We start from the raw sequence: 23,660 nt of genomic DNA on the forward strand, positions 1-23,660 counted from the left end.
CTCCAAAACATGGAGCACTGGAGAGGAGGTGTAGTACAAGATCAGTGGTTTGTAGCGTTGTTGTTTGACAAAAAGAAATGTTATGCTTTTAGGGTCAGATGTAAAAAATTTATGTCAATAGGAGTCCAGTTTTTTTACTTTCACCAAAGTCAACCGTAGTGAGGAGGGACTGGAGATGTTTGATGTGGTCCTGATGTCCTTAAAACCCCTTAGTGTGTCAAAGCTAATGGGGGGATCAGAACTGTTAAAAATAAGATGATATTTTGGTTTTCTTTTTTTTGTAAGTTCTCTCTCCCCAGTAGATTTGAGTTTGAGTATGTTGTTCATGTTCTCCATCACAGTAACCGTTCAAATGCTTCACAACAGATTGCATGTAGGTATGAAGGTTTTCATTTGGTCTCAGTTGGTGACTTGCTGCCTCTTGACCGGTTTATTAAGTGACTGGGCAGCATTTTAAAGCTATGAGGACTGGAATCAGTCATTCACAATGGCAAAAAAGATTTTCTCACACACCTTAAACTCACATGTCACTCCATAGTCAACTTCTGTGGTCTTCTGTGTGAATTTATGTCTTGTCACTATGCTATTTTGAAGAGGTTGTGTCAAACTACAAATATACATGCTGGTCATTAGTCAGGATTACATTCTACTGCAATTTTGTAATCATGTAGGAATGATTTTGTTCCCAAGAGCAATTTAGTAATGGCTTTTTAAATGTTATATTCTAGCTTGCCAGTGTAATGGCCACAGCACCTGCATCAACAGTAATGTCTGTGATCAATGTAGAAACTTAACAACAGGAAAACAATGTGAAACGTGCATGCCAGGATATTATGGGGATCCCACAAATGGAGGACAGTGTACAGGTAAGTCATCCTGCTGGGAGGAAAAAAAAAAATTGAAACGACATTTTATGTAATATGAATTTAACTTTTTAAATGTAACATGAAATTAACTCTTCCTTAAAGGTTAAATGTTTATTTGGTAATACAGATGAGTTGATCAGCTAAGTTAATGATTCAAAATCAGATTAATATTTTTAAGAGAAACTTTGCATTCAGAATCCTAATTTTGCAGTTGTCTGGATTCTCTAAGAACAAGATGGTAATTTAAAGATGCTCTCCCAGTTAGGGAAAGGAGGAGAAAGAAACTGTCTTGTGGGAGCGACACCTTAAATCCTGGTATTTCAGAGAGGCATCACTTCATTCCACGTAAACAATCCTCTTAAAAGCAGTGAGAAGGTACTTATAAATGAAGTTCAGTACCTACCATAATGTCTGATAGCACTGATTTGTATAAGTGTGTGATGCTAGTGGAAAAGTTCGTCTGCATTTAACAGACCAACAAGTCTTATTCATGTATAGTTTAAACAGAAAAGCCTGGTACACTGAGGATTGTAAGGTACCCTAACCTATTCAATCTGTTTATTATGTAATTGCTGCATTGGAGGATTCTCGTTGAAGTGAAAGAGAGAATGAAGTCTAATAATCCAGATGGTTTTTGTATATTGCTGTAGGGCTGCTTTTTTCCTTGCATGGGTTATTTTAAAGTTGACAGTAACTCCTTCCCTTAAAATTAAATGGGGGAAAGGGGGATATATTCAATATGAAAAGTCATTAAGGTAGTTGAGATTGAATCTAGGAGGGTGCTAGAAAGTTTTTTCCCATGACTTTTTCTTCTCTATTACTGATGTTTCTTTAACTGGACCTTTGTTTCTCAAGGAATATTTATTCATTTAAAGGGTTCACTTGTTCCTCAGCACTTTAATATGCAGTAGTCAATGCATAAAGCTCCACATCTGGTAAATGCAAGCATAATATGTAGAAAGTGTGTTCAAGGGGATGGAAAGATTAATGTCTACCCCTATTGACAATTGTACATTTTGCTGGTGCTTTATGATCCTTTAAATAATTCTTAATAGTTCTCTTATTTCATGAAGTTGACAAAATATTCTTTTGCTGTCTATATCACCTTTATGGCAAAATGATGTATTAATATAGCTTTTATTTTTCAGGGATACATTAGCTATCAACCAAATAAGCGTTCCATCACCTTTAGTGAATTATGTGTAGTGCAATAATGGCTAAAATCAATTTATAAGACCAGTAAAATTATAAATTTTATGACTTGTTTTTTCAGTCCTAGTCTGTAAGAGTACATATTTTTATTGGTAGACATGATTTTAACAGGAGCTATTTAGAGTAAGGAATGCTTTAAAAAATAAAGATGATAATTATTTTGAGGCTTTATCTGCATTGGTGTATTATATTTTGTAATACAGAGCCCATAAATCTGTTTAAGTCCTTAAGACATTTTGATGAATGTAGTCATTATGAACTGTTAGATTTTCTTCAGTATCATGATTTTTGTTCCTGTGGTAGAGGTGCCCAAATTGTGGGCCAGGGATTTCTGCAGGAAAAAAACCCACAGCGATCCATAGATAAGTCAAATCAATTTTACTTGGATTTAAGAGGATTTTGGAACCATAGTTGAGATCAGGCAGTGTACAAATATAAAGTAAGAAAGAGATGGTTCTATTTTTAATTTTTTTTCTCCTTCATTCTGGTAATGCTTTTGGTAACACAGAAAAAAATTGAAACTAGCTGCAAATTAAAACTATAATTAAAGTAAAAGCATAAGGAAAAAATATGAGTGGAAGAAAGGGCAACCCGGTCAGAAGCTGAACTTAAGTTTGACTGAAATAATTAGAAAATGAGCCAGGAAATGGCATGGAATAGCCATCAAAGAAAAAAAAAATCATGAAGAACTGAAAAAAAAAATCAGTCATCCTCATAGTCCTTTCCTGTGTCACTTCGCTGCTGTCAGCCGAGTTTCTGGCTGGACCCTACCAACGTTTCTTTTCTACTAACACTCATCCTTCTGTACGAGGTTTGAGACTGCCTGAGCACACGGTGCATTTTTTCCTCAGAGCTCCTGAGTTATTTATTTGAGGATCCAGACTGAAAATTTTTTTTAAAGGAATGAGAAGATAATGATGTAACTCTTAAAGTACATCTGTAATACTCCAATATTCGTTATATAACAAGTTGCTATAGTTACAAGGGTGTAACTTGGTTATGAATTGGAGCGCAGTTGAAGCTGGGAAAAGAGGTTGTACTCGATCTCTACCGCTGGGAGGCAAAGTGGTGTACACTAGGAGAAAAAGTAAGAATTATCCTCTTAACATACTCATGACATATTACATAAAATATTTTTTTTCCCAGTGTCCTGACAAAAGTACTTATGTATTCAGTACATATATTATCTGTTCTGCTGCTGTGATACATATAGGTAAAATCTGACCTCCCAACTTAGTTAGACTATTGGTGATATAGATTACAAAGATTTGCAAGAAAAACTTCCTTTTCTTTTATAGGCTGGATTAGCCTTTGTTTCTCCTTAGATCCCTGATGATCTTGAAAGAAAGGAGAAGGAGATGCATAGCAAGTCTTTCAGTCCTTGGAAAACTTTATTTTTTCCCTAACTATGCCAATCCTTTCCTAAATCATTTCTGTTTATACTTCTAGGAGATCATTCAAAAAGTTGAGAAAGAAGCTGACTGTCCACCCTGAGTGATCAATTCTGTTCTGACCTTTGTCTGGGGATGGAAAACTCTGTACAAATATAACCATTTTCCTTATTCTACTCTGGGAATAATGATGCCTTTACAATATCAGATAACTGATACATTCATAGTGGTATTGCATAGTGTTATGCTATGAAATTACTACGGGATGAGTAACAGTTGTTATAGGAAAAAGATATAATTCATGTTTCAGAAGGTTTTGAATAGTTGTGATTGAAGAATGGATAAAAAAAATTGACTTTTCTGGATTTTCACTCACTATGATTGCTGACATTTCAATAGCTTTAAAACAAACCTAAGGACTCACTTTGCATCCTGATATGGTGCAGGCTTAGTAGATGTGACAAAGCTAAAAAGAAGGACAAAGAAAAGATGGAGGCATAATAACAGACTTTAAATTTGCGAAAGGAAGCAGAAAAGAGAGAATGATGATAAAGTGCCTTCCCCCAAGCCCTCACTTTGGCTGAGGAAGAAGTAATGGGATTAGGTTGCAACAAGAAAGATTAAGGTGGAATACAAGGAAAACCTTCTACTGGTTAAACTGTGAAATAGATTGCCTAAAGACATTATGAAATCTGCATTATCACCTACACTATATTTTTAAAATTTTCAAACTTCTCTAACTTTGGAAAAGGGCAGCGGACTAGCTGATTCCACATGTTCTTCTCCAGTCCTAATTTTCAAAAAATTCTTGGAGTCAGAGATGTAGAATGCAGGGAGGTATAAAGTATTCTGATTATATAAGAAAATGATCTATGTATAGCAAAATGACTATGGATATTTGCCATAGTATAAGTGCTTAATAAAGATGTTCCTACGTCTTACATATTACTTATTTTGGAATCTGTTGCGTTTTTGTTATTGTGGCATTAAAAAGATTTCCATCTAATGCAGATTTACTCTGTGATTGACCCTCGCTCTAGTTTATTTTTGTGTCCGAAGTGTGGTATGTCGGTTGTTGATGGGCAATAGTTTGACAATGATCATATTTTTTTATAATTAATTATTGTACTTTTTCTTCTTAAAAAAACATTCCTAATACCAATTATTCATTTAAATTTTGTCACTTGAAGTCTTTTTTCGATACCGACAATGAGAGTTAGAGTCTGTATTCTTGGTGTGTACATGATCTTTATATTCAGTAGTCCTAACGTGGCTTGCAGTAAAGATGTATGTACCCCTTCAATTCTTTATGACATTTCATTGTACAAATACCTAGTTTGAATTATTTTTATATTTGATTCATTGCTGCTTTCTAATAAAAAAATCAGTAATAAATTGCAAAAATCTTTTATTTTACGTTAATGAAAGTTCTGTGACTGTAATTTATTACAGTTACCTGTTCTTATACTAAAAAATGGTTTCAGGTAGTTCTTAGGTGTCTGATGTGAAACAGGTAGCCAAAATAGAAAATGAAATTAATTTGTTACCCTACATTATGATATATTTTCAGTTACACAAAAAGATTGGCATTATTTGTTGGAAATAAATGATACACAGTGCACAAATTAGTAAGTCCAGACACGGTGCGCATGCTTAAGATTTGTAAGCTAAAGCCCCTGTATGGCAAAGAAAAGTGTAAAGCGATAGTACCATCGAAGTTACCACGTAAAGTTACAGCATCCTTTTTAAGAGTTGGCACAATGTACAAGAAAATAAGAGGGAAGCCAGAGATAAATTCTGAATGTGAGGGAATAGAGCGCTCTAGCAAGCGACAGGTTTTGGGTTCCAGACCAAGCTCCGGTTCTGTTTACCCCTTTTACCTGACCGGTCTTGAGTGCAAATGCATGAGCAGCCCCTGGAGTGCTAAATGCAGTGCTGTCAGTCTGTGCCAGAAATATTTAAGGAATCAAACCCTCTAGTGATCTGACAGAATAAGGCACACTCACACTCTGTATCGTGGTGAAGCTTAGATGAGAGAGATGCACAGCTCAGCCACCTTTGCTTCTGAAGCAGGTAAAGCTATCCAGATGTAGGAAACCTAGGAAGCCTTATAGTCTGAAATGTTGAAGAGCTGGAGGATATTCCAAATCACTTTGATTCATTTTTTAAATTCTGCTCAAGTCTTGAGGTACAATTTTGAAGGCATGAATATCAAAATTCAGTAATAGGAAATTCATCATTAAATATTGATGGATTTTGGAAATAAAGCAGCTCTAACTGTAGATGGGAACAGATACTGGCTTGCTGTCTTGGTGGGTTCTCTTAGTGTTATATTTTCTTCAAGGTCTTGTTCTGTCATGTACAGCGCGTCTGGGAAATATGCAACTGTTTTGTAGAAATTCTAGAAAAAGTAGAGTAAGTTGTGTACTACAGACTGCAGCATAAAGCACCAGGAGAAAACAGTATGGGAGATTGCTTGGAACAATTTTGCATCATCTTGGCAACATTTTTAGCATTATTTTCAGACTTACTAATCATCTACTTAGTTGTCAATGTTAAAAAAAAATTACTCTAGCTGCTTATCATCTTGTCATTTTCTTTATGCCTGGTATTTTTTTTAAATTATTCTTAAAATGTATGAGATGCCAGGAGAGAGTTCTTTACAGTAACTTATGACGCACACTGTGAAAGTATAATACATTTAATAATAAGATAACATAAGCACTTTACTGTATTGCCTTTTTTTCATAAAGTGATAACATCCCAAACAGCATTCAGTTTTCCCGTAATTGTACTCCCATTGCTGTTGCTTTTGCAGTAGGACTAAAACTGTGAGTACCAGCACAGCAGGAACATTGTGCTTTAACTTGCACTGCTCTCTTTCTGAACAGCCTTAAAAGGCATGGTGTTTAAGACACTGATGACCATTCTGTAAAAGCCTCCTACCAGATAGACTGTATGGGTGAAGTTTTTTAAAGCAAGTCTGTAGCATTTCTATTGCCATTCTCTATCATACAGTTGGATATTTTCAATGCTAAAGGCAACAGCTTCCCCCCCCATTTGATTTGTAATCATTCTGTTTGAAAATGTGAAGTTAATTGTTTACTGGAAACATGTAATTTTTTACCAGATCTTCGAACTATTAGCAAAAGCAAACATTTCCAGTGACTGTACACCACGTGCGCATCAAGTCAGTAGCATCTGCTGCAGCAAGGTCAGAGGTCTGGGTGCCTTTTTTGTTCCTCCAGTACGCAGAGTGTGAAGGACAGAATAAATCTGAGCTTTTCTGCTATTCTTCTAAAGCATCTGTGGCTGTAAGAGCATGCCTTGTGCAATGTCTGCTTCTTTTGCACATTGCGTAACTCAGTACTTTTCACATATATTTAGGTATGTGTGTGTATGTGCAAACATCTACACATACTACTCTCTGAATTTGTTCCACATGAATTTGGGCATCTACGCATTAGCCATCCAACTTACATCTACAGTAAGTGCCTCGAGATTAAAAAAAAAAAAAAGTTAGGCATCAATAAAAGACTTAAGTTGTTAGACTAGATTTAAGGTACCTTGACTTAGGTGAAGTTGACCCCAGCAATAAAATAGTTGCCTAGATATATTTGTGATTATTTCTGTTGCTTGAAAGAAGAAAAAATAAAACTTATTAGTGACTTGTTGATACTTAAGATATATTTTCAGTAACAGGAGTTAGGCATATAAAAGACTTAAGTTGTTAGACTAGATTTAAGGTACCTTGACTTAGGTGAAGTTGACCCCAGCAATAAAATAGTTGCCTAGATATATTTGTGATTATTTCTGTTGCTTGAAAGAAGAAAAAATAAAACTTATTAGTGACTTGTTGATACTTAAGATATATTTTCAGTAACAGGAGGAAAATCCATGATGTTCAAATCTTGCTGCTCAAAGTATGTGGTTATTCTGCTGAGTAACTGACACCTGAGATGTGGGGGTTTTGACAGAAAAGGCTGAGGATGGCAGAAGTCATTACTTCTGGTGTCTGTGAAAGAGAGACAATAGAAAGATGTTAAACTCATCATGGCAGCTAATTGAAAATGGTCTCCTTGGTTTTTACGTTTTATCTAACTTTGAAAGATGTCTACTGGGTAGATTTACTGATCGTTTTTCTCTGGCACTGTTTCTAACATTTTTACCTGTTCAGCAGTAGCAACCTTTGCAACACATTTTTGTCATGACAGTCCATGGAGGAACTGATACTGATTTCCTTCCTTCCCTGTCTCTCCAAAAGAAATACTGTTAAAAGCTACCATGGGCAATCAGTGTGTTACATATTTAAAAAAAAAACAGTTTCATTTACAAGGAGCACATGTGCATTAGAGTGGTGGTTTTTTTTTTGTAGACAGCACATTTAAGAAACCCCACAATTACTTTCAAGTAATCTGTAGTCTGATTTATTAGAACACAAACACTAACTTGAACAAGATTATCTATGGAAAACTAGGGGAGGTGTACTAAAGAAAGCCAATTGGAAACAGATCTACCTTTTGCTACCAAATAATTTCAAGGTGCGTGTCTGTCTTTCCCAGTTTTCTTGCTGTGTCCAAGCTGAATCAGACTCCATACAATCCACACTAGATCTTAGGAAAGTCTCTTTTTTTCCTCTCCTCCAGTTTTTTTTTTGATTCTGCTCTTTGATATAGATAGGTCTCTTCCTTTCTGAAACATCTCCTAGTTTCTACTCCTGCTTCAGGTTTTCTGCTTCTCGTCATCTTCTCTCTCAACTCTGACTACTGTTCCCAATAGTTTTTGCAAAGATTGTAATTTTCATTTGCATCCAAGGAAGAAGCAATTTCCTCTCCCATCTAAAGAGTACAAAGTAACCCATAGCACCCAGGACAATGTAAACAGGCAGTCTTTCTGCTCGCTTCCCAGCCATACTCTTAGAATATATATACAGGCATGTATATGTGTGTGCGTGTGTACACATACACAGTGCACAGTATTTGTATATTAAATGGTAATACAGCAAATTATGTAATTTCACATGTTACAGAAAGCAACCTGTCTTTTCATAACGGAAAAAGTTGATAGTGTGACAAGGAAAACAATTTAATGTTCAGTTTCTTTTTTGAACTAAAATATGCTGTTGTCTACTTAGTTGATAGAAAAGTACCTGCTAATTTCCCTTTAGACTTATTTTTCTGGGTTTCAAAAAGTTATACAAGCAATGAGGGAACAGAAAGAAGCAGTCTTAATTTTTCACTTCAACACTATCACTACGTAGCTTTTAAATTACCTGTAGTTTCGGGTGGTATAGGGCAGGTGTAGAGAAGCATCAACCTAAATATTCTGAATATAAACATTTTATGACTGTGTTTATGGCAATAAACTTAAAAGTGGAAAAAATTATTTCCCTTTATTTATTTATTTAGTAAATAACATAGCACAATGACATTATATTTGAGTTTTAGTCTCAAAACACCCATAGGCTAATATATCATAATATTAGGAACGGTATGATGCAAACTAGGCAGATGCTGTTGGCCTGAAAACTAGTTTTTGGAAGGAAAAATAAAATCTTACATTTAAAACTTCATCAAGGGATTTTTTTCAGTAGCCTGAAATAATTTTGTTCTCTTGTGATTCAGAACTTTACAGATTCTGCAACAATCCTGGCCTTTGTAAATATTTTCAGCTAAAATGGGAATTGAAGATTCTGTCTGTCAGGGAAGTCCCACTGCTGACGGGTGTCCGAGAGACATGTTGGTTACTTTTCAGGGTTGTCCCAAAATGGCTGTACAATTGAGGGATTTGTTCTGTTTAACAACACACCTAAGTATTCTAGTCATTTCTAGTTGTTGGAGGGAGTTCGTGCCAGCAGTCTGAGCAGTAGGAAAGTGATAATTGTTTGTTTTAGATGCAATTTATAGTCTGCTTTTGAAAAGGCCATTTTAGTGTGCTAATTTTTTTTTTTTTTTTTTTTTTACTGTGAGGGGGGCTGAGCACCGGGACAGATTGACCCGAGAGGGAAAGCTTTCTGGATATGGTCTTGGGCAACCGGCTCTAGGTGGCCCTACCTGGGCAGGGGAGTTGGGCCAGATGATCTCCAGGGGTCCCTTCCAACCTCAGCCGTTCTGTGATTTGAAAATTGTGCCATATACTGAGGCATTAAAGACCAGGCGTTTAAAAACTTCTGTTCTTCCTGTCCTGTTATTTTACAGGAATATAGCATCTGTAATAGATTTGTGTAGTAGCTTTAGGCCCATCACATTTTGGTTTCACACCAGTCCTAAGGGAGGATAATGCCTATCTCTGAAAACCCTGGAAGAATTCTTCAAATTTATATTTAAGTTACCACTAAGCTTCTGTCTTGTCAAGTGTTTAAACTGATTTACAAGGAATCTCTCTGTTGCCCTCATATTCATTGGCTGGTTGAAGATCTTCAGTATGCAAAGTTGGAATAGTGTCTCATAATCCCTTGATCCAAGCAATTTTTTTTTGCAGGGTTGATTGAGTTGACCTCAGCTGGTATGAGTATTCATGCTAGATTTTTCTATCTCTAACTTTTCTTTGGCTCCTTTCACTATCATGATTTATGATTGTATCTATGTTTCCTTAGAAATGCAAGCAAAAACTGCATGTGTTGTACAAGTAGCCTGGGGAGCTTCGTACAATAATTACTTCTCTGCTTCAGTAAGATGCTCTTTATGTTGTTTCACCCACTTCTGTTTAATTCTACCTCCTTTGCAAAGTGGAATTAACACAGTTGGACGGGGAGGAGACATGCTGCTATCTGTAAGAGGCTCTGCAACTCCATAAGTTTTGCCCTGACTTGTATTGTGGAAGGGTTGATCCAGTGTTTGGATTCCCCATACCTTTCTTGCTACATTACAGTTATCCATGCTTTTTCCCTGGGTTGTAGCATGAAGCACTCTAGCACTAAGGCCATTCAAAATCCAAATCTAACACAAGTGCACTCTCATTTACATGACATGCTTCTAAGGATGTTATTTACACCATTATTTTGAAGCCTGGCAACCAGTGCATTTCTGTGTAGAGTTCAAGTTTCCTTCATCCTCTCTTCACTTGGAAGGTGTTTTTTTTCTTGTTTACTGGAAAAAAACAAACAAAGCTTTTCTCCCCTAAACACATTCAGTGGACTGAAAAGTTCTAAGTGCTAGATGGACTATCAACTTATAGCTGTTAGAGGATCACAGTATTGACTTCATACTGTGAGATCCAAAAGAGCATTTGATGACTGATGTGCAGCTCTGTCAGACATTGTGGCCAAATCAAAGAGACAAGAATAGCAAAAAAAACCCCACCGAGCCCCCAAACAAAAAATAAAAAAACCCAACAAACCAAAACCCCAACCCACAACAGAAAGCCCTTGCCTGACTGTTTATTACAATTCTTACTTAGCATAAATGCTTGTGCTGATTTTTATAGCCCTGTAATCTTTCTTTTGTTCCTTTATTATAAGGCTTTATGGTTGTATCCCTGTTATGTTGCACATGATTTTAGATCTAACTTGAGTGAGCTGAATGCTCGCTTTTGAATCAATGAGTAAATAAGCTTTTTCCAGAAGATGGAGGCACCTAGTAGTTTTTACCGGCATGTATCTAGCTACTGTTCTTGCTGAATTAACCATCAAAGCACCTATTGCCTAAACTGATTTTGTACTCTGAAATGGGGCATTTTGTGCACATTGCCTGAATTCTGTGCATAGTACGCTTAGACTATCCATATGTAAGGCCAGCACTAAAATCAGCTAAGAGCACATGAAGTACCGTTAATTTTGTTTAATTATTGTTAATTAATTAATGTTCGCATAAGAATTTCATGATTAATGCAGCCAGGGTCATTTCCATTCTGACAATCAGTTGATTCAAAACTGCACTTCCTTAGTCAGCGTAGACTAAACCTTCAGTAGTCAGAGGAGATGAAATCATTTGCTCTTTGGAGAATTTAGGTGTCAAACTTCCAAAGCTGAAAGCCTAATGCCTTAGTACTGAAATCTGCTTTGGTAACCTGCCCTTGAAGCTTTCCCAGCCTCGGATATCCATCACTGGTATCACTTCCAACATCTGTTAATAGCACTTCTCTGTGGGGAACAGTCATAAAGACTGTCATTTTGATGAAAATATGTAGGAATTATTATAAGCTGTGATAACCAAGGAAACAAAAAATACCTGAGCTCCATAAAGCTACATGTTAAAGAGAATTAATTGATCATATTTTCTAACGTCTAGAAAATTATATGCTTGTAGTTGGAACAAAATTTTAAAAATAGAGCTAGTTTAACTAGTGTATTCATTTCTTTATTTTATTTGCATTAACTTTTTCTGCTGCTATGACCACGAAGTGGTGACACATGTCCAGAAGCATGTTTTTTATTACCCTGTAGTAATACTTCCTTTTAATAGCACAAAAGCTGCTGTTCTTAGCTATTAATCTTCAGTGAGCAGTGACCTGATGTTTTGCTCATATCATGTATTATTTAGAAACAAAAGACAGATGTTCACAGTTCAAATTAATGTAACAAAATGCATTTCTATATAAAATGATTATGTGAAGAAGGTAGAAATTTAAAGTAGAATACCTAAATTTTGGCTAGTAGAATACTAGATTTTGGCTTTCAAGCAATCATCAGTCTTTCCTCCCATTGAGTCTGGCAGTCACATAAAATTGCTTATTGAAGTCAGGTAAATTAAAAACAAGCTGGGGTACAACATTTAGTTTTGTAATAAATGGTGTATGGATTATTTCTAAGAGACTTCAGAAAACCACAATTTTCTGTGTTTTTTAAAATGATTCCTCTCTTGCATCTAAATTTTCAAAGTGGGGAATGTGATGCGTTCAGCCGCATGAGTCCGGTTAGTACTAATAGAAGTCTCATAGTTTTTGATCAAGTTTAAGCTGTCTTGTAATCATTGATGTCTCTCATGCGTTTCAGCTGGTGGTGATATCAGCAGCAATTTTTGCAGTAGGTGGGTGTGTGCACACATGTCCACAGAACGCGGCACAGTCCCAAGAGGAAAATATCATACAGAAGTAGTAAAAGATATTCATTATCAAGATAACACTAACAAGCCAAGAATACTTAGTTGCTAGTAGTTGGAACACAGGACTCTCTAGCTTTCTTACACCTGGTGTTTTTAGCACTTAGCCAAAGCTAACCTCCTTCTCTGGTGTCACGTGGATACGGGCTTGGTGCTGCATTTAGCACAAGCAGGATACTGAGAGCTAGAAAGTTCTGGTGGGGATCAACTACCTGGAAGGCAATTTCCACCCCTGTTTGCAATGCTATTTTACTCTTCAAAATGTTCATTCCTGTACATTTCATCTTGACTCTGCCTGTGCCACAATGCCTGGAGTTTAGATGATTTTGTCCAGTGTTGTCCATAGAGGACAGCACCCGCACTGTTGTGAAACTAATGAGAAGGGCAAAAGAATAAGCTCTATCAGTATGTAGAGTTTAGTTTATTAGTTTATAATAGAAATATTAGAGTGATATTCAGTGTTTAACGATATCAGAAAAGAGGTAAGTAGGTGAATTCTACTGCTGTTGTAGACAGCTGTAAATTTGGTCTTTCATCTTCTACAGGGGAATTCTGTTTTGAAATGGCTTCTGGTCCAAAATCTTACAGTCAGGGGCCTCGAGTCCTACATAAGGTAGGACTAAGAATGGGGACAAAGAGCTTTTAACCGTCATCTGCAGGAAAAACGAGCAGAACTGTAGAAAGCATAAAGGAACACAGTATCCTTGACTAGCAGTATAAACAGCAGCAAAAGCATTTTCTTCTGCATCTTCCTAAAGCAGAATTAGGAACAAACATGAATTGATGGGAATTTTTACTCTCTTAGAGAATGACGTGGCAATTTGGGATACAGAGTTTTTATACAGTTTTTCTGTTTAGCCATTTTAATGTCTAGCATGTAGAGAATTGCATTTATGGAATTCACTGATGCATTAAAGATTGTGGGTTTGGGCATTCCATCATTAGATGTCTAAAATTTTAGAGGAAATTTTATATTGGGTTAAATATTATGTTCTAGAAGACTTCTTTTCAGAGTCACTAAGTCTGTGTAGTTAAAAATCAAAACCATCTTTTAGTTCCAGGCACATTGTGGTTATTCCATAAATAACAGATATTCAGTGGATTGGAGGCTTATGATAGACTCCAGGAGTCTATGTGAATAAAGGCATTTTATATAAAAATGATAAATGTTGGAGATCAGTGAAAAAGAGAGTATGGTGTGCTTCATACTGTCTTCAGGTACTAGAATATGGAACTAAATTTTAAAAAAATCCACTTCCACTGTTTGTCTTGTACCTTGGTTTCTAAGAAACAGTGGGTCACAAGTTCATAGGACAATAGAAAGCAGGACAATAGTAAAACTCTGTGTTAAGAAGCTATAATTTAAGATTATTCAGAAAAAGAAAAGCTCCCATGTGGTGCTGAATTCCAACAGAAAACATGGTTTTGTTTATCCTATACAAACAAAATAACCAAAGGTTTTGACAAAGGAGGGGGCTGTCAAGAAATCCCATTTTGCAGTAGTCATGGTGGTTTCTTGTTGTTTTTTTTTCTTTAAAATGACACCAATTGCTCATTTTCATACAATACCTTATTATAGAATAAAAAACCTTAATATTAACTAAAATGCTGGAATTTGTTTTTAGTAGTAGGTAGAGGGCTTCTTAGTACATATGAAATATAAAGAAAAGAGATCATAGCACAAGAAGGTATTCAAGAGAAGCTTCATATTGCTTTTTGCAGAGAGATTGTTAGAATAGTTAGAATAAGCACTTTTTTTTTTTTTAAGGTGACCTTTTGGCTAAAGGTGATTTGAAGATTTATTTTCCTTCCTTTAGTGAATGCTGTTTATTGAACAGTGTTCAAGATAGTCTGAATACTGAGTGAATAAAATGCCTGTACTTTGGCTTAGTTATGAACTTAAATTAAATTCACTCCAATGAGAATGTATTCCAAATAAGTCCCGTGCTACTAAAGCAGAAGAAATGTGGATTGCCATAAGAAACAGTTAGTTGAGAAACTTGGAAAAAGATGTCTTTAACAAATTACTGTTCCAGTTATTGTTTTAGACTGCCAAGCAAAATGTGCTAAGCAAACTTTTCAGTATGCTATTAATTGCTGTGTATACAAATCATTTTCTTTCTGCTTTGTTGTAGATTAGACCTGTATTATAAAGTGTAATTTCTAGCATAATTAGTAAATTAAAAGTGAAAACTCAACTAAAACCAGGAAACTTTTTATAGATACATCTGTATTCCATAACACACTTATGCTCAGAATAATCCTAGGTGAAGGACCTGGAGTTATACTTCAAGGAAAGTGTCATTGTCAAGCTGTGTTTAGATGTCTATAATTTTATAGGAGAAAAAAAGAAGAAACTGTTGAATGTAACATTCCTCATGATTAACCTCCAGAGAGAGATTATTTGGGTGGCTGTGGGATTTCATAAGGTTTTGACAGGATGTCTGTTCGGCATATTTAATCTTTTTGATGATTTTCCTTGATTGCATACAGAAGACTTTTATAAACCTCCTGTCAAGCACAACTTTTTTAAGCTAATGCTTGATTCTCTAAATTCGATTTTACTTACTAAATTAGGATATGTGTGTTCATTGCAGAGTGGTCTGATTTTAGGAACAGCAAGCATGGGAAAGTACTGGTTCAAGCATCAGCTTAGGATTGCTATTGAAAAAGTTGGTGTTTGTGCAGAACTGCTAACTGACGGTGTGGTGGGTTGACCCCGGCCAGCAGCTAAGCATCACTCAGCCACTTGCTCACTCCCTGCCCCCTCCCCCGCAGTGGGATGGGGAAAGAATAGGAAGAGCAAAAGCGAGAAAACTTGTGGGTTGAGATAAAAACAGTTTAACAGGTGAAGGAAAAAGGGGAGAAAAAAAAAACCAAGTGAAGGCAGTCACTCACCACCTTCCCACAAGTGGACTGATGCCCAGCCAGTCTCCAAGTGATGGCTATCTCCCAGACAGCCCCCCTCCCCAATTTTTATTGCTGAGCATGATGTTATATAGCATGAAATATCCTTTTGGTCAATTTGGGTCAGCTGTCCGGGTGGCATAACCTCCCCTCCAAATTATACATTTTTTTTTTTGATTAGCACCATAATCAGAAGGTAGTAAGTTAAATTCAACCCAGGCTTGCAGTTCCTGACCATCAAAATTCCTTTTACTTGTCTTAAAGATCAGTAAAATAAATTAGTTGAAGATTCTTTTTGACTCCTTTGAAGAAGATATTTTCTTTCCACCCTGCACAAATACAATGCAATTGTGCAGCTATATGTCTAGTAACCAATTTTATAAATTATAAATAGTCTGTTCCTTATGCTTTATTGCTATAGAATGTTGCTTTGTATAAATGTAACTTCACCATTCAACAAAGTTGATTCCGAGTTACGCAAGTGAAGTAAGAACAAGATAGCTTTTTTTAAAAAAGAGAAATAAAAGGTGACAAACTTATTTCTGAAATTTTACAAATATGTAATCAATACTGTGTATTTATTAAACTTAATCTAAACTTTTTTTAGGTCTATGATGCAATAAAAATATCTGAAATAGTAAAAAGAATAGCAACAACTTGTGCTATCTTAATCTGCTTAAGAAGCAGGCATTTTGTGCTTATTCAGCATTTTAGCATGAGAACTAAGAATTCGGGCATCCTTTAATTGATCACCACTTATTACTTTTATAGATATTGTAGAGATACAGCAGTTTGATTTATACTATATTCCTTTATCTCTGTGCTTATTTTATCTTTTCACAAAGATTAATGACAATTCTATTGCTTTCACTGATGTTGGTGAACAAGTCCTCCTGCATGTTATCGTGTAACATAGTTTTTGGCAATGATGAATGAGTTGCTGTGCATTCTTATTTTTGTGTTTTTCAGGTTTACATGCTGTAATTTATTTTATGGAATAAAGAATATCTATAAAATGTATTCCTGATGTGCTGTCTGAGCTGTGTATCAGTATGTTCACCTAACTAATGAAATTTGTAAAGTCATTGGTTTCCAAAAGATGTTCCCAGAGGAGATAGGGCATGATTTAGAAACTCTCAGCTGTCTAGAAATATAATGATTTTGTCTGCCACTTATAAGCAAACATATTTTACCTTGTGTTGAAAGAGATGTCAAGAGCTCATGTAGCAACTGTGTCTAGGCTGAGAAGATGCAACCCTCCCATTGAGGGTTGGCAATTGTAAGTTGAAGATGACATTTTCTTAAATCATTGTTACTTGATCCTCAGATAAGTATTTGACTACAGCGAGAGTCTTTTTGTCCCAAATACAATAGAGATTAAAAAAAAAAAAAGTAGGCTTTTTGTTCTTTTGTAAGTTCTGGATCTAACCTTCTAGATGTTTCTAGGTGCTGAGAAGCTCTCATCCTCCCTCTTGTTACTGCAACCACTCACAGCTTCCCTATTATTCTCATAGTTTTAAATGCAGACACCTCTGTAGTTAGTCAGAAATTTCAGCATCTCTGTTTGTAATCCTTCCCCAGGAAAATCCCACAAATATTTCTGCTGACAGCTGGTCAGTCTGATGTGTAACACGCAGCATGGTATCTTCCCTCATTGACTGCAATTTGACAGCCTAAAAGAATTTAATTTCTTCTTTTTTTTCTTTTTTTTTTTTAAATTTGGTTATGTACCCATCAGTTTAAATTAGATCAGAGTCTGCACATAGATCAGAGGGGTATGACAGAACCTCCCAGTGTAACAGGAGACCATGGAGTTACCTGTTTGAATCCCTGCACATGAATACGCCACCAGGACAGAAGAGTCAAGAAGTAGTCATTTTGCATTGAAATGGTCATCCCTCTCCCTAAGGGGTCTTGGAAACCCCCTACAGCTGTTGAGAAAATAGCTTTTGAGGCATCATGCAACTCATTTTCCAACTGGTAGAATGAAGATTCTCAAAAAAACTCTTGTAATGGCATTTCTGTTTGATTGCAGTTGATTCTGCCTTCATTTTCTGAGTGGTAAATGCAATACATTACAATGGCAGATCGTATTAGTTATTTAAGGGAAAAAAGCTTCACTCACAGTTGAATGCATTAAAAATCAGTCGTATTTTGTACCTCCTAATGGCTAACACAGGGAAATGATTTGCTGACTTCTTTACATTTTGTGGCGTTTTTGTCCGATAAATTGTGTAAGGCATTTCTCTTCTTTGGGCTTTTACTCTGAATGACCAAATACACACAAATAGTTGCAATCACCAGTTGTTGATTTCAGTTGTTTTTCACCTTAGATTGGAATTTTTTTTTACATTTAAAGCCGCTGTGAATAACTACTGAGTGGTCTTAAATTGTTTTGCTTTTAATACTGCCTTATAATAATCTTTGATTTTTTTTTTTTCTGTTATAATTTAGGAAGTTACACATTCTCTTTAGAGAGAGGGGAAAAAAATAGCAGTCTTTTGACAAAAGGAGGTTTTTGGCCAAAATTTTTGGAAAAATTTTAAAATTAGCCAGTAGAGAAGCTGCTGTCTTTTTCAAGAAAATTTAAAAAGACACAATTTAAAAAACGTACTAAGCCTTTGGGGTCTGAAAAAGTCTTCTTAAACACATCTGATATTGGTCATGCAAAGATGAAGGCATCCAAAATCATCAGTTTGTCGTTTTCCTTTAAAAATCTCAGTAAAACTCAGTTTTAGTTTTTACTAAACCTAGTAAAAGTTTTAGTCTGCCAGATTAGTTTTTAAGTAGTTCTAATTTTATCTTATGTTTTCATATGAGAAGCCTCTTCACAAACAAGAATAACTAAAAGTCATTTAAGGAATAATATTTTTAATCTTATAAGCATGGGGAAGAAACATCACTTTAAATGCTTGCATGCTTAAAGAACTATACTACACGTCAGATACAGAGTTTAGTTTTTGATCTGTACTCACAAAACCTGCAGCTTAACCCATGGTAAAATTTGAAGATGAAGGCTGTTTATTTCCTAATAATGTATAATATTTTATTTAAAATGAAAAGATAAGTGGCAAGAATGAAAAGGAAACTATTAAGTAGGACATATTAAACTTATCTCCAAATAAAGTGCTCTTAATAATGTTTTCACCTGGAATTTTTCAGTTTTACATGTTCAAAGTAAGTCTAAAAGTTTCAGTTCTTCACACAGGTTAACATGGAGAAAAAGAAATTGGTGATACTTAGTTCATGAGTTCCCATGGAAATGTTTTGGTTTGGCACGGTTTTTCAGTAGAAAATACTGTCCACTTTATTCCTGAATGAGCCCAAGAAGAAGCTATAAAAATTCTGTACTATAGTTCAGTATTGGCATGAAAGAGTCAGGCACAGCAAGACTCCTGTTAATTGTTTAAGATTCTGTTCAGTTCATAACAAGAAAAAATATCCTGTCTTTCAGTGTTAATCTTCTGTGTTGCATTTTCATTATCTACTTCTATAAGACAAAATTATGCGTTTCCAAGCTGCCTTTATAATGTTAGTTGCTGATGATTAATGACAGATTTAGTATGATTGCTTGAGAGGTATTTATTACAAACAACAAAAAAAACCCAAACCAGTGCAGTTTTCAGGATGAATACTTTAAACAGAAGAAATAATGAAATACAAACTGCAGAGCTATTTTGCCAAAGTGTAAAAACAGCTTAAGAATAAATACAAGCCTTTAAATGGGGAAGGTTGCCATAGGATTGTGTTGATACAACCAAACTAATTTTTTTTTCTGCAGCAGAAAATCAGCCTGTTTGTTGTTTCCCAGATTTGCTTTGGGTTTTTTAGAATAAATATCCTACTTCTCAAATGTATGTATCAGTCCAAAAAGCCAAGGAAACCTCACTTGTGATTTCCAGACTGTTTGACTGTGTGACACAGTATTGCTTTTCAGAAAAAAAGTAAGTGCCTTACTAGTAGTCAAATGATCTCAGTAGGCTTAGGTCACGGTCAAGTGAAATTGTCTGTGTTTTGCTGTGACTATAAATTCCAGAAAAAAGTTAAAATAACATTCCGGCTTGGGTGAATTGCGCTTTTGAAATGGGAAGTGGCTAAGGACAAGAGCATTTCTGTAACCACCAGGTTAGCCTCTAAAATGGCAAGGAAGAGCAGAGGGCAGGCTGCACTGCAGTTTAAGAGAACAAATTTGGTGCCTATTGAAAAAATTGAGATGATGTGAGGAGTCTCTAATTTAAAAAAAATGGCTCTCTGGGTCATTTGGCATATTTGCCTTTTTTCCCCGAACAAATTTATATCCAGTATTGACCTGGTAAAATGATTATCTATTTTTTATGAATATTGGGAATAGCTGACCTGGCTTTAAATGATACATACGTGATATATAGAGAGATATATATATATATATGAGTTGGGTAACTGGAGAATTACTGTATATCCTGCATATACATATTCCATATCCTACCTGTATAAATCCTAAAACTATATTCCTTTTACTTTTTCTCCCTCTGGCAAGTAAAGTGTCTCACAGTCCTTAGTACTGTGTCAATACACATAGATATGAGGTTTTGTCTTTTATGTGCTGTTACTGTACTATAATAGATACATTTGTTTGAGACCAAAGAAAGATAGCTCACAAGATAAATGAAAATAAAATTAGTCATATATGTGCTAATTAGTCTAATAAGACTGACTTACCATGAAGGTTAATTGTCCCACTATAAAATGACAGTTGCATTTGAGCTGCATGTACTTTTTGGAGTGCTTGTTAGAAGACAGTAGTCCTTTCTAATACCGACTTTTTTTTTTTTAACACTTATTTTTATTGCTCGTTGCTTCACAGAAGTTCTTTAGCTTAATTTTAATGCTACTCAATTAGTGATACTGCTTAAGTGTTGTTGGGCACATCTGTTTGCTTTTACATTGTCTCAAAGGTTGAATGGATGTATTTCCTATAAAAGTAATTGTTGAATGCTAAAAGTGTATCAGGGGCTTCCAGCTGAATATACATTTCTAGAAAAATAAGTGACTAGACAGTTTTGTAATATTACTAATGTAGAAAATTGTCTCAGAAGGGCAGTTCTCATATGAGTAGACTAATGGATTACATAAGTGAACATTTACAGTGAAACTGAGCATTGCAATGTTATATCTAATATGTGTTTATATTTGCTATTACTTAGGCTAGCTGCATGAGAGGGCCTGCATCTCCTTTTTAAAAAAGATATACAACATACATGGTTTTTATACAATACATATGTGTTTTGATATGTTTGGCTTTTTTGATACATGTGTATTTTTTTGATACAACGTGTATGGTTTTTTGATACAACTTATGCCTTGCACATTACCAAATTAAAGTTGTGCACCTCAGTATTTAATAGCATTGTCATAGCTTTCCTTTTAAAAAAAATCAGCAAGGTGTCTTAAAGGAATTATCTGTGTGCAGCTACTGATTTAGTAATCTTTGAAGTAAGTAAACATATTAAGTTAAAGTACCATTTGTAGTGAGCTCCGTTTGAGAGAAAAATTGCTCTTGCAGCTATATGTTGGAGATGGGGGCTAAGCAATAAGTGTTTTTAAATTCAATTGTCTAAAATGCATACTTCATGGAAATAGTGATGGGTATTCTTTTGTTGTTGGCATCAGCAAGAACATTTATATGCTGAGCTAGCAACTCAGATTCAATCATGCTCTGGATTTATTATTTAATAAGTTCTATAGGGTTGTGATTTTACAGCATGGACTTACTCTACTGGATTATATTGTTTTCATATAATCTTTCTGTTCCACTTAGAATCTGCATTGTACAAAAGAGTAGTGTGAACTGCTATTTCACTAAAAATAGAGTAGAAATTGCCAGGGTGGTGTGGTTTGGGGTTTTTTGTGTTTAAAGTTCTAATGTCATTGTTTCAGTTTATGTAAAAATAACATGACAAAAACAGATTAAAAATTATATTTTAAGCAGGTTTATTATTGTAAGCCATAGATTATTTATTTATTTAAAATATTTAATGATTGATAAAATGTTTGCATGATAGTTAAGTATTTAAAATAACTGTTTAAACAAAAGCGTGTGTGCATGACGTAAACCCAAGTTGGAGAAGAGAGCTTACAGTAGTATGGGAAGACTCTTGAAGTTGGGCTGAACTCACTGTTTCTATCCACATGTGCAGCACAGTACATGTGCACCTACAGCAGTGCAATAGGTCACTCACAGTAAAAAAGTGTTTTCCTGTGTTTTGATGGAATTTCCTGTTTTTTAATTTGTGGCCATTGCCTCTTGTTCTGTCAGTGAGCACGATGAAGTGTCTGGTTCCCTCCCATCACGTATTTATACATGTTGGTAAGATCCCCCTGAGACTTCTCTTCTCCAGGCTGAATCCCAGCTCTCTCAGCCTCTCCTAATGTGAAAGATGCTCCAGTCCCTTAATCACCTTTGTGGTCCTGTGGCCATCTTCTGTTTTGATTTAATTCCTCTGAAATTGAGTTCATGGACATGGACTATGATACAAACCAAAGTGTGGTAGGAGGGGGATGACTGGGAGATTTGTTACAAAAGTCCACTCGTTATCTGCGCTAAAATACTTTATATTAATGAGACGTTAACTTTAAATCTTGCCAGTCAATCTGGGGGATTATTTCCAGCATCTACAGAGGATTGAATTTCTAAGGTGTATCTATACCTAGAACATAAAAGTGATTAGAACTCATTATTAAAGCTCAACCTGGAGGCAGATGATACAATTTTGTGTACTTAACTCATGTCTCTCAGTCATGATGGGGGTGAATGAATGGTCCCAAAATACTGCATCTAAAGTTTCCGGTCTTACTTGCAAGAAGAAATTTTGTAGCTGATATGATTTTTTTTTTAAATATACAAATAATTTAAATTATATAAATTTTGAAAGTTTATTTAAAGAACATACACATGTTTGGGCAGGAATTTGCAACATGAAGTAAAGTCTCCATCAGAGTTGTACAATATATTTTGAATTAAAATATATCTCTATGTCTATATTCTATGCCTGGGTTTTTCATACATAAAATTGTGACAATTCTAATTCCTGTCTTTTCTTGTATCTTTAAGTGAAATATGAGCATTAGTAACAAGTTTTTCTGTGTTTCATGTACTGCAATTTATTTTGGAAGATGTAAGGCTAATGATAATTCTTGCCTAATAGAAGGTTCTGAAATCCAGCAGAAGCTGGCATTTATTTTGAGTCTTAAGCTTGTCCTTATAAGTAAAAACTGTTAGCACTGTGTGAATTATGAAATAGAGAATGACAGATGTACTTCTTTCCCATGAGGGAAAAGGAGCCATGATATACTATCGATCCCTGTTGTATCCTAGAGGTGTGATTGAAAATACATCTCCTGGAATTAACTTACTGTTATTATTTAAAGTCAGTAGTGTTTCGGGATGCAGATTATGCAGATTTTTACTTTTTTTTTTTAAAGAGAAGAAAATTCCGTGTTTTTCATTTTAATCAGTTGGTTTGCAGAGATTAATTTCTGAATTTTGAATACTGAATATCAGTACTTAGGAGGAAATAGAGAACGTGAACAGAATTTAATAAGACTGTTAGAATGTTACTGTATATTAAACTTGCTATAAAGTTAAAACAGGATTTCAAGGTATTCTCTGCATTGATGATTGTCAGGGAAGATTTGAGAGAGGATTAGTGTCATCGTAACCCCCTGAAAGTGTTTGAGTATGAGTGCTGGAATATGTCGTACAGCAGTAGAATCTGAATGTGATGTACCCTGTAGATAATCATGTCTCTTCTCTAACATTCTTGTACTACTGTTCATATGGTGGTACTCAGCAAAAGCTATAATGGCATTGGTGAAGCTAGTTTTCTGTGTTGGTGGTGTGGTTTTTTTGAGGATAGGGCCAAAAGTTGACTCTAGATTTCTTTAAAAAAAAGAGTATATTTAAAATAAATAAATAAATAAAAAAGAGGTTTAGAGAATCTTTCCCTACTGGGCTTGTAAGTGTTGTTAACTTTCTATTTGTTTCTCTCTTTCTGTTAGGGATGCAATATCCCTATCCAAAAGCATAAAGATTGTTTCTGCTTATATTTAATTTCTCATAACCCAGCAAATATGTGTAGGCATGCTTCATCCTCTAATTTTAAGCCCACTGTCAGTGTCCCAAATAAAATATTTCATGTTAAGAATTGGATATTATTTAAAGCATAATCATGACAGAGAATATGTTGCTGTCAACCTAACATCACTTG

General features: G+C 35.2%; 1 protein-coding gene across 1 annotated transcript in view; it reads left to right on the forward strand.

Moving 5' to 3' along the window:
* ATRNL1 (attractin like 1) overlaps window positions 1-23,660 on the forward strand; it is a 557,444-nt gene that overhangs the window by 159,724 nt on the left and 374,060 nt on the right. Inside the window, 1 exon segment of the mRNA XM_009277899.1 lies at window positions 729-866. Coding sequence (XP_009276174.1) covers window positions 729-866 — 138 coding nt within the window.

The sequence above is a fragment of the Aptenodytes forsteri genome, unplaced genomic scaffold (genome assembly GCF_000699145.1).
Source record: "Aptenodytes forsteri isolate BGI_AS27 unplaced genomic scaffold, ASM69914v1 Scaffold15, whole genome shotgun sequence".
NCBI classification, from domain to species: domain Eukaryota; kingdom Metazoa; phylum Chordata; class Aves; order Sphenisciformes; family Spheniscidae; genus Aptenodytes; species Aptenodytes forsteri.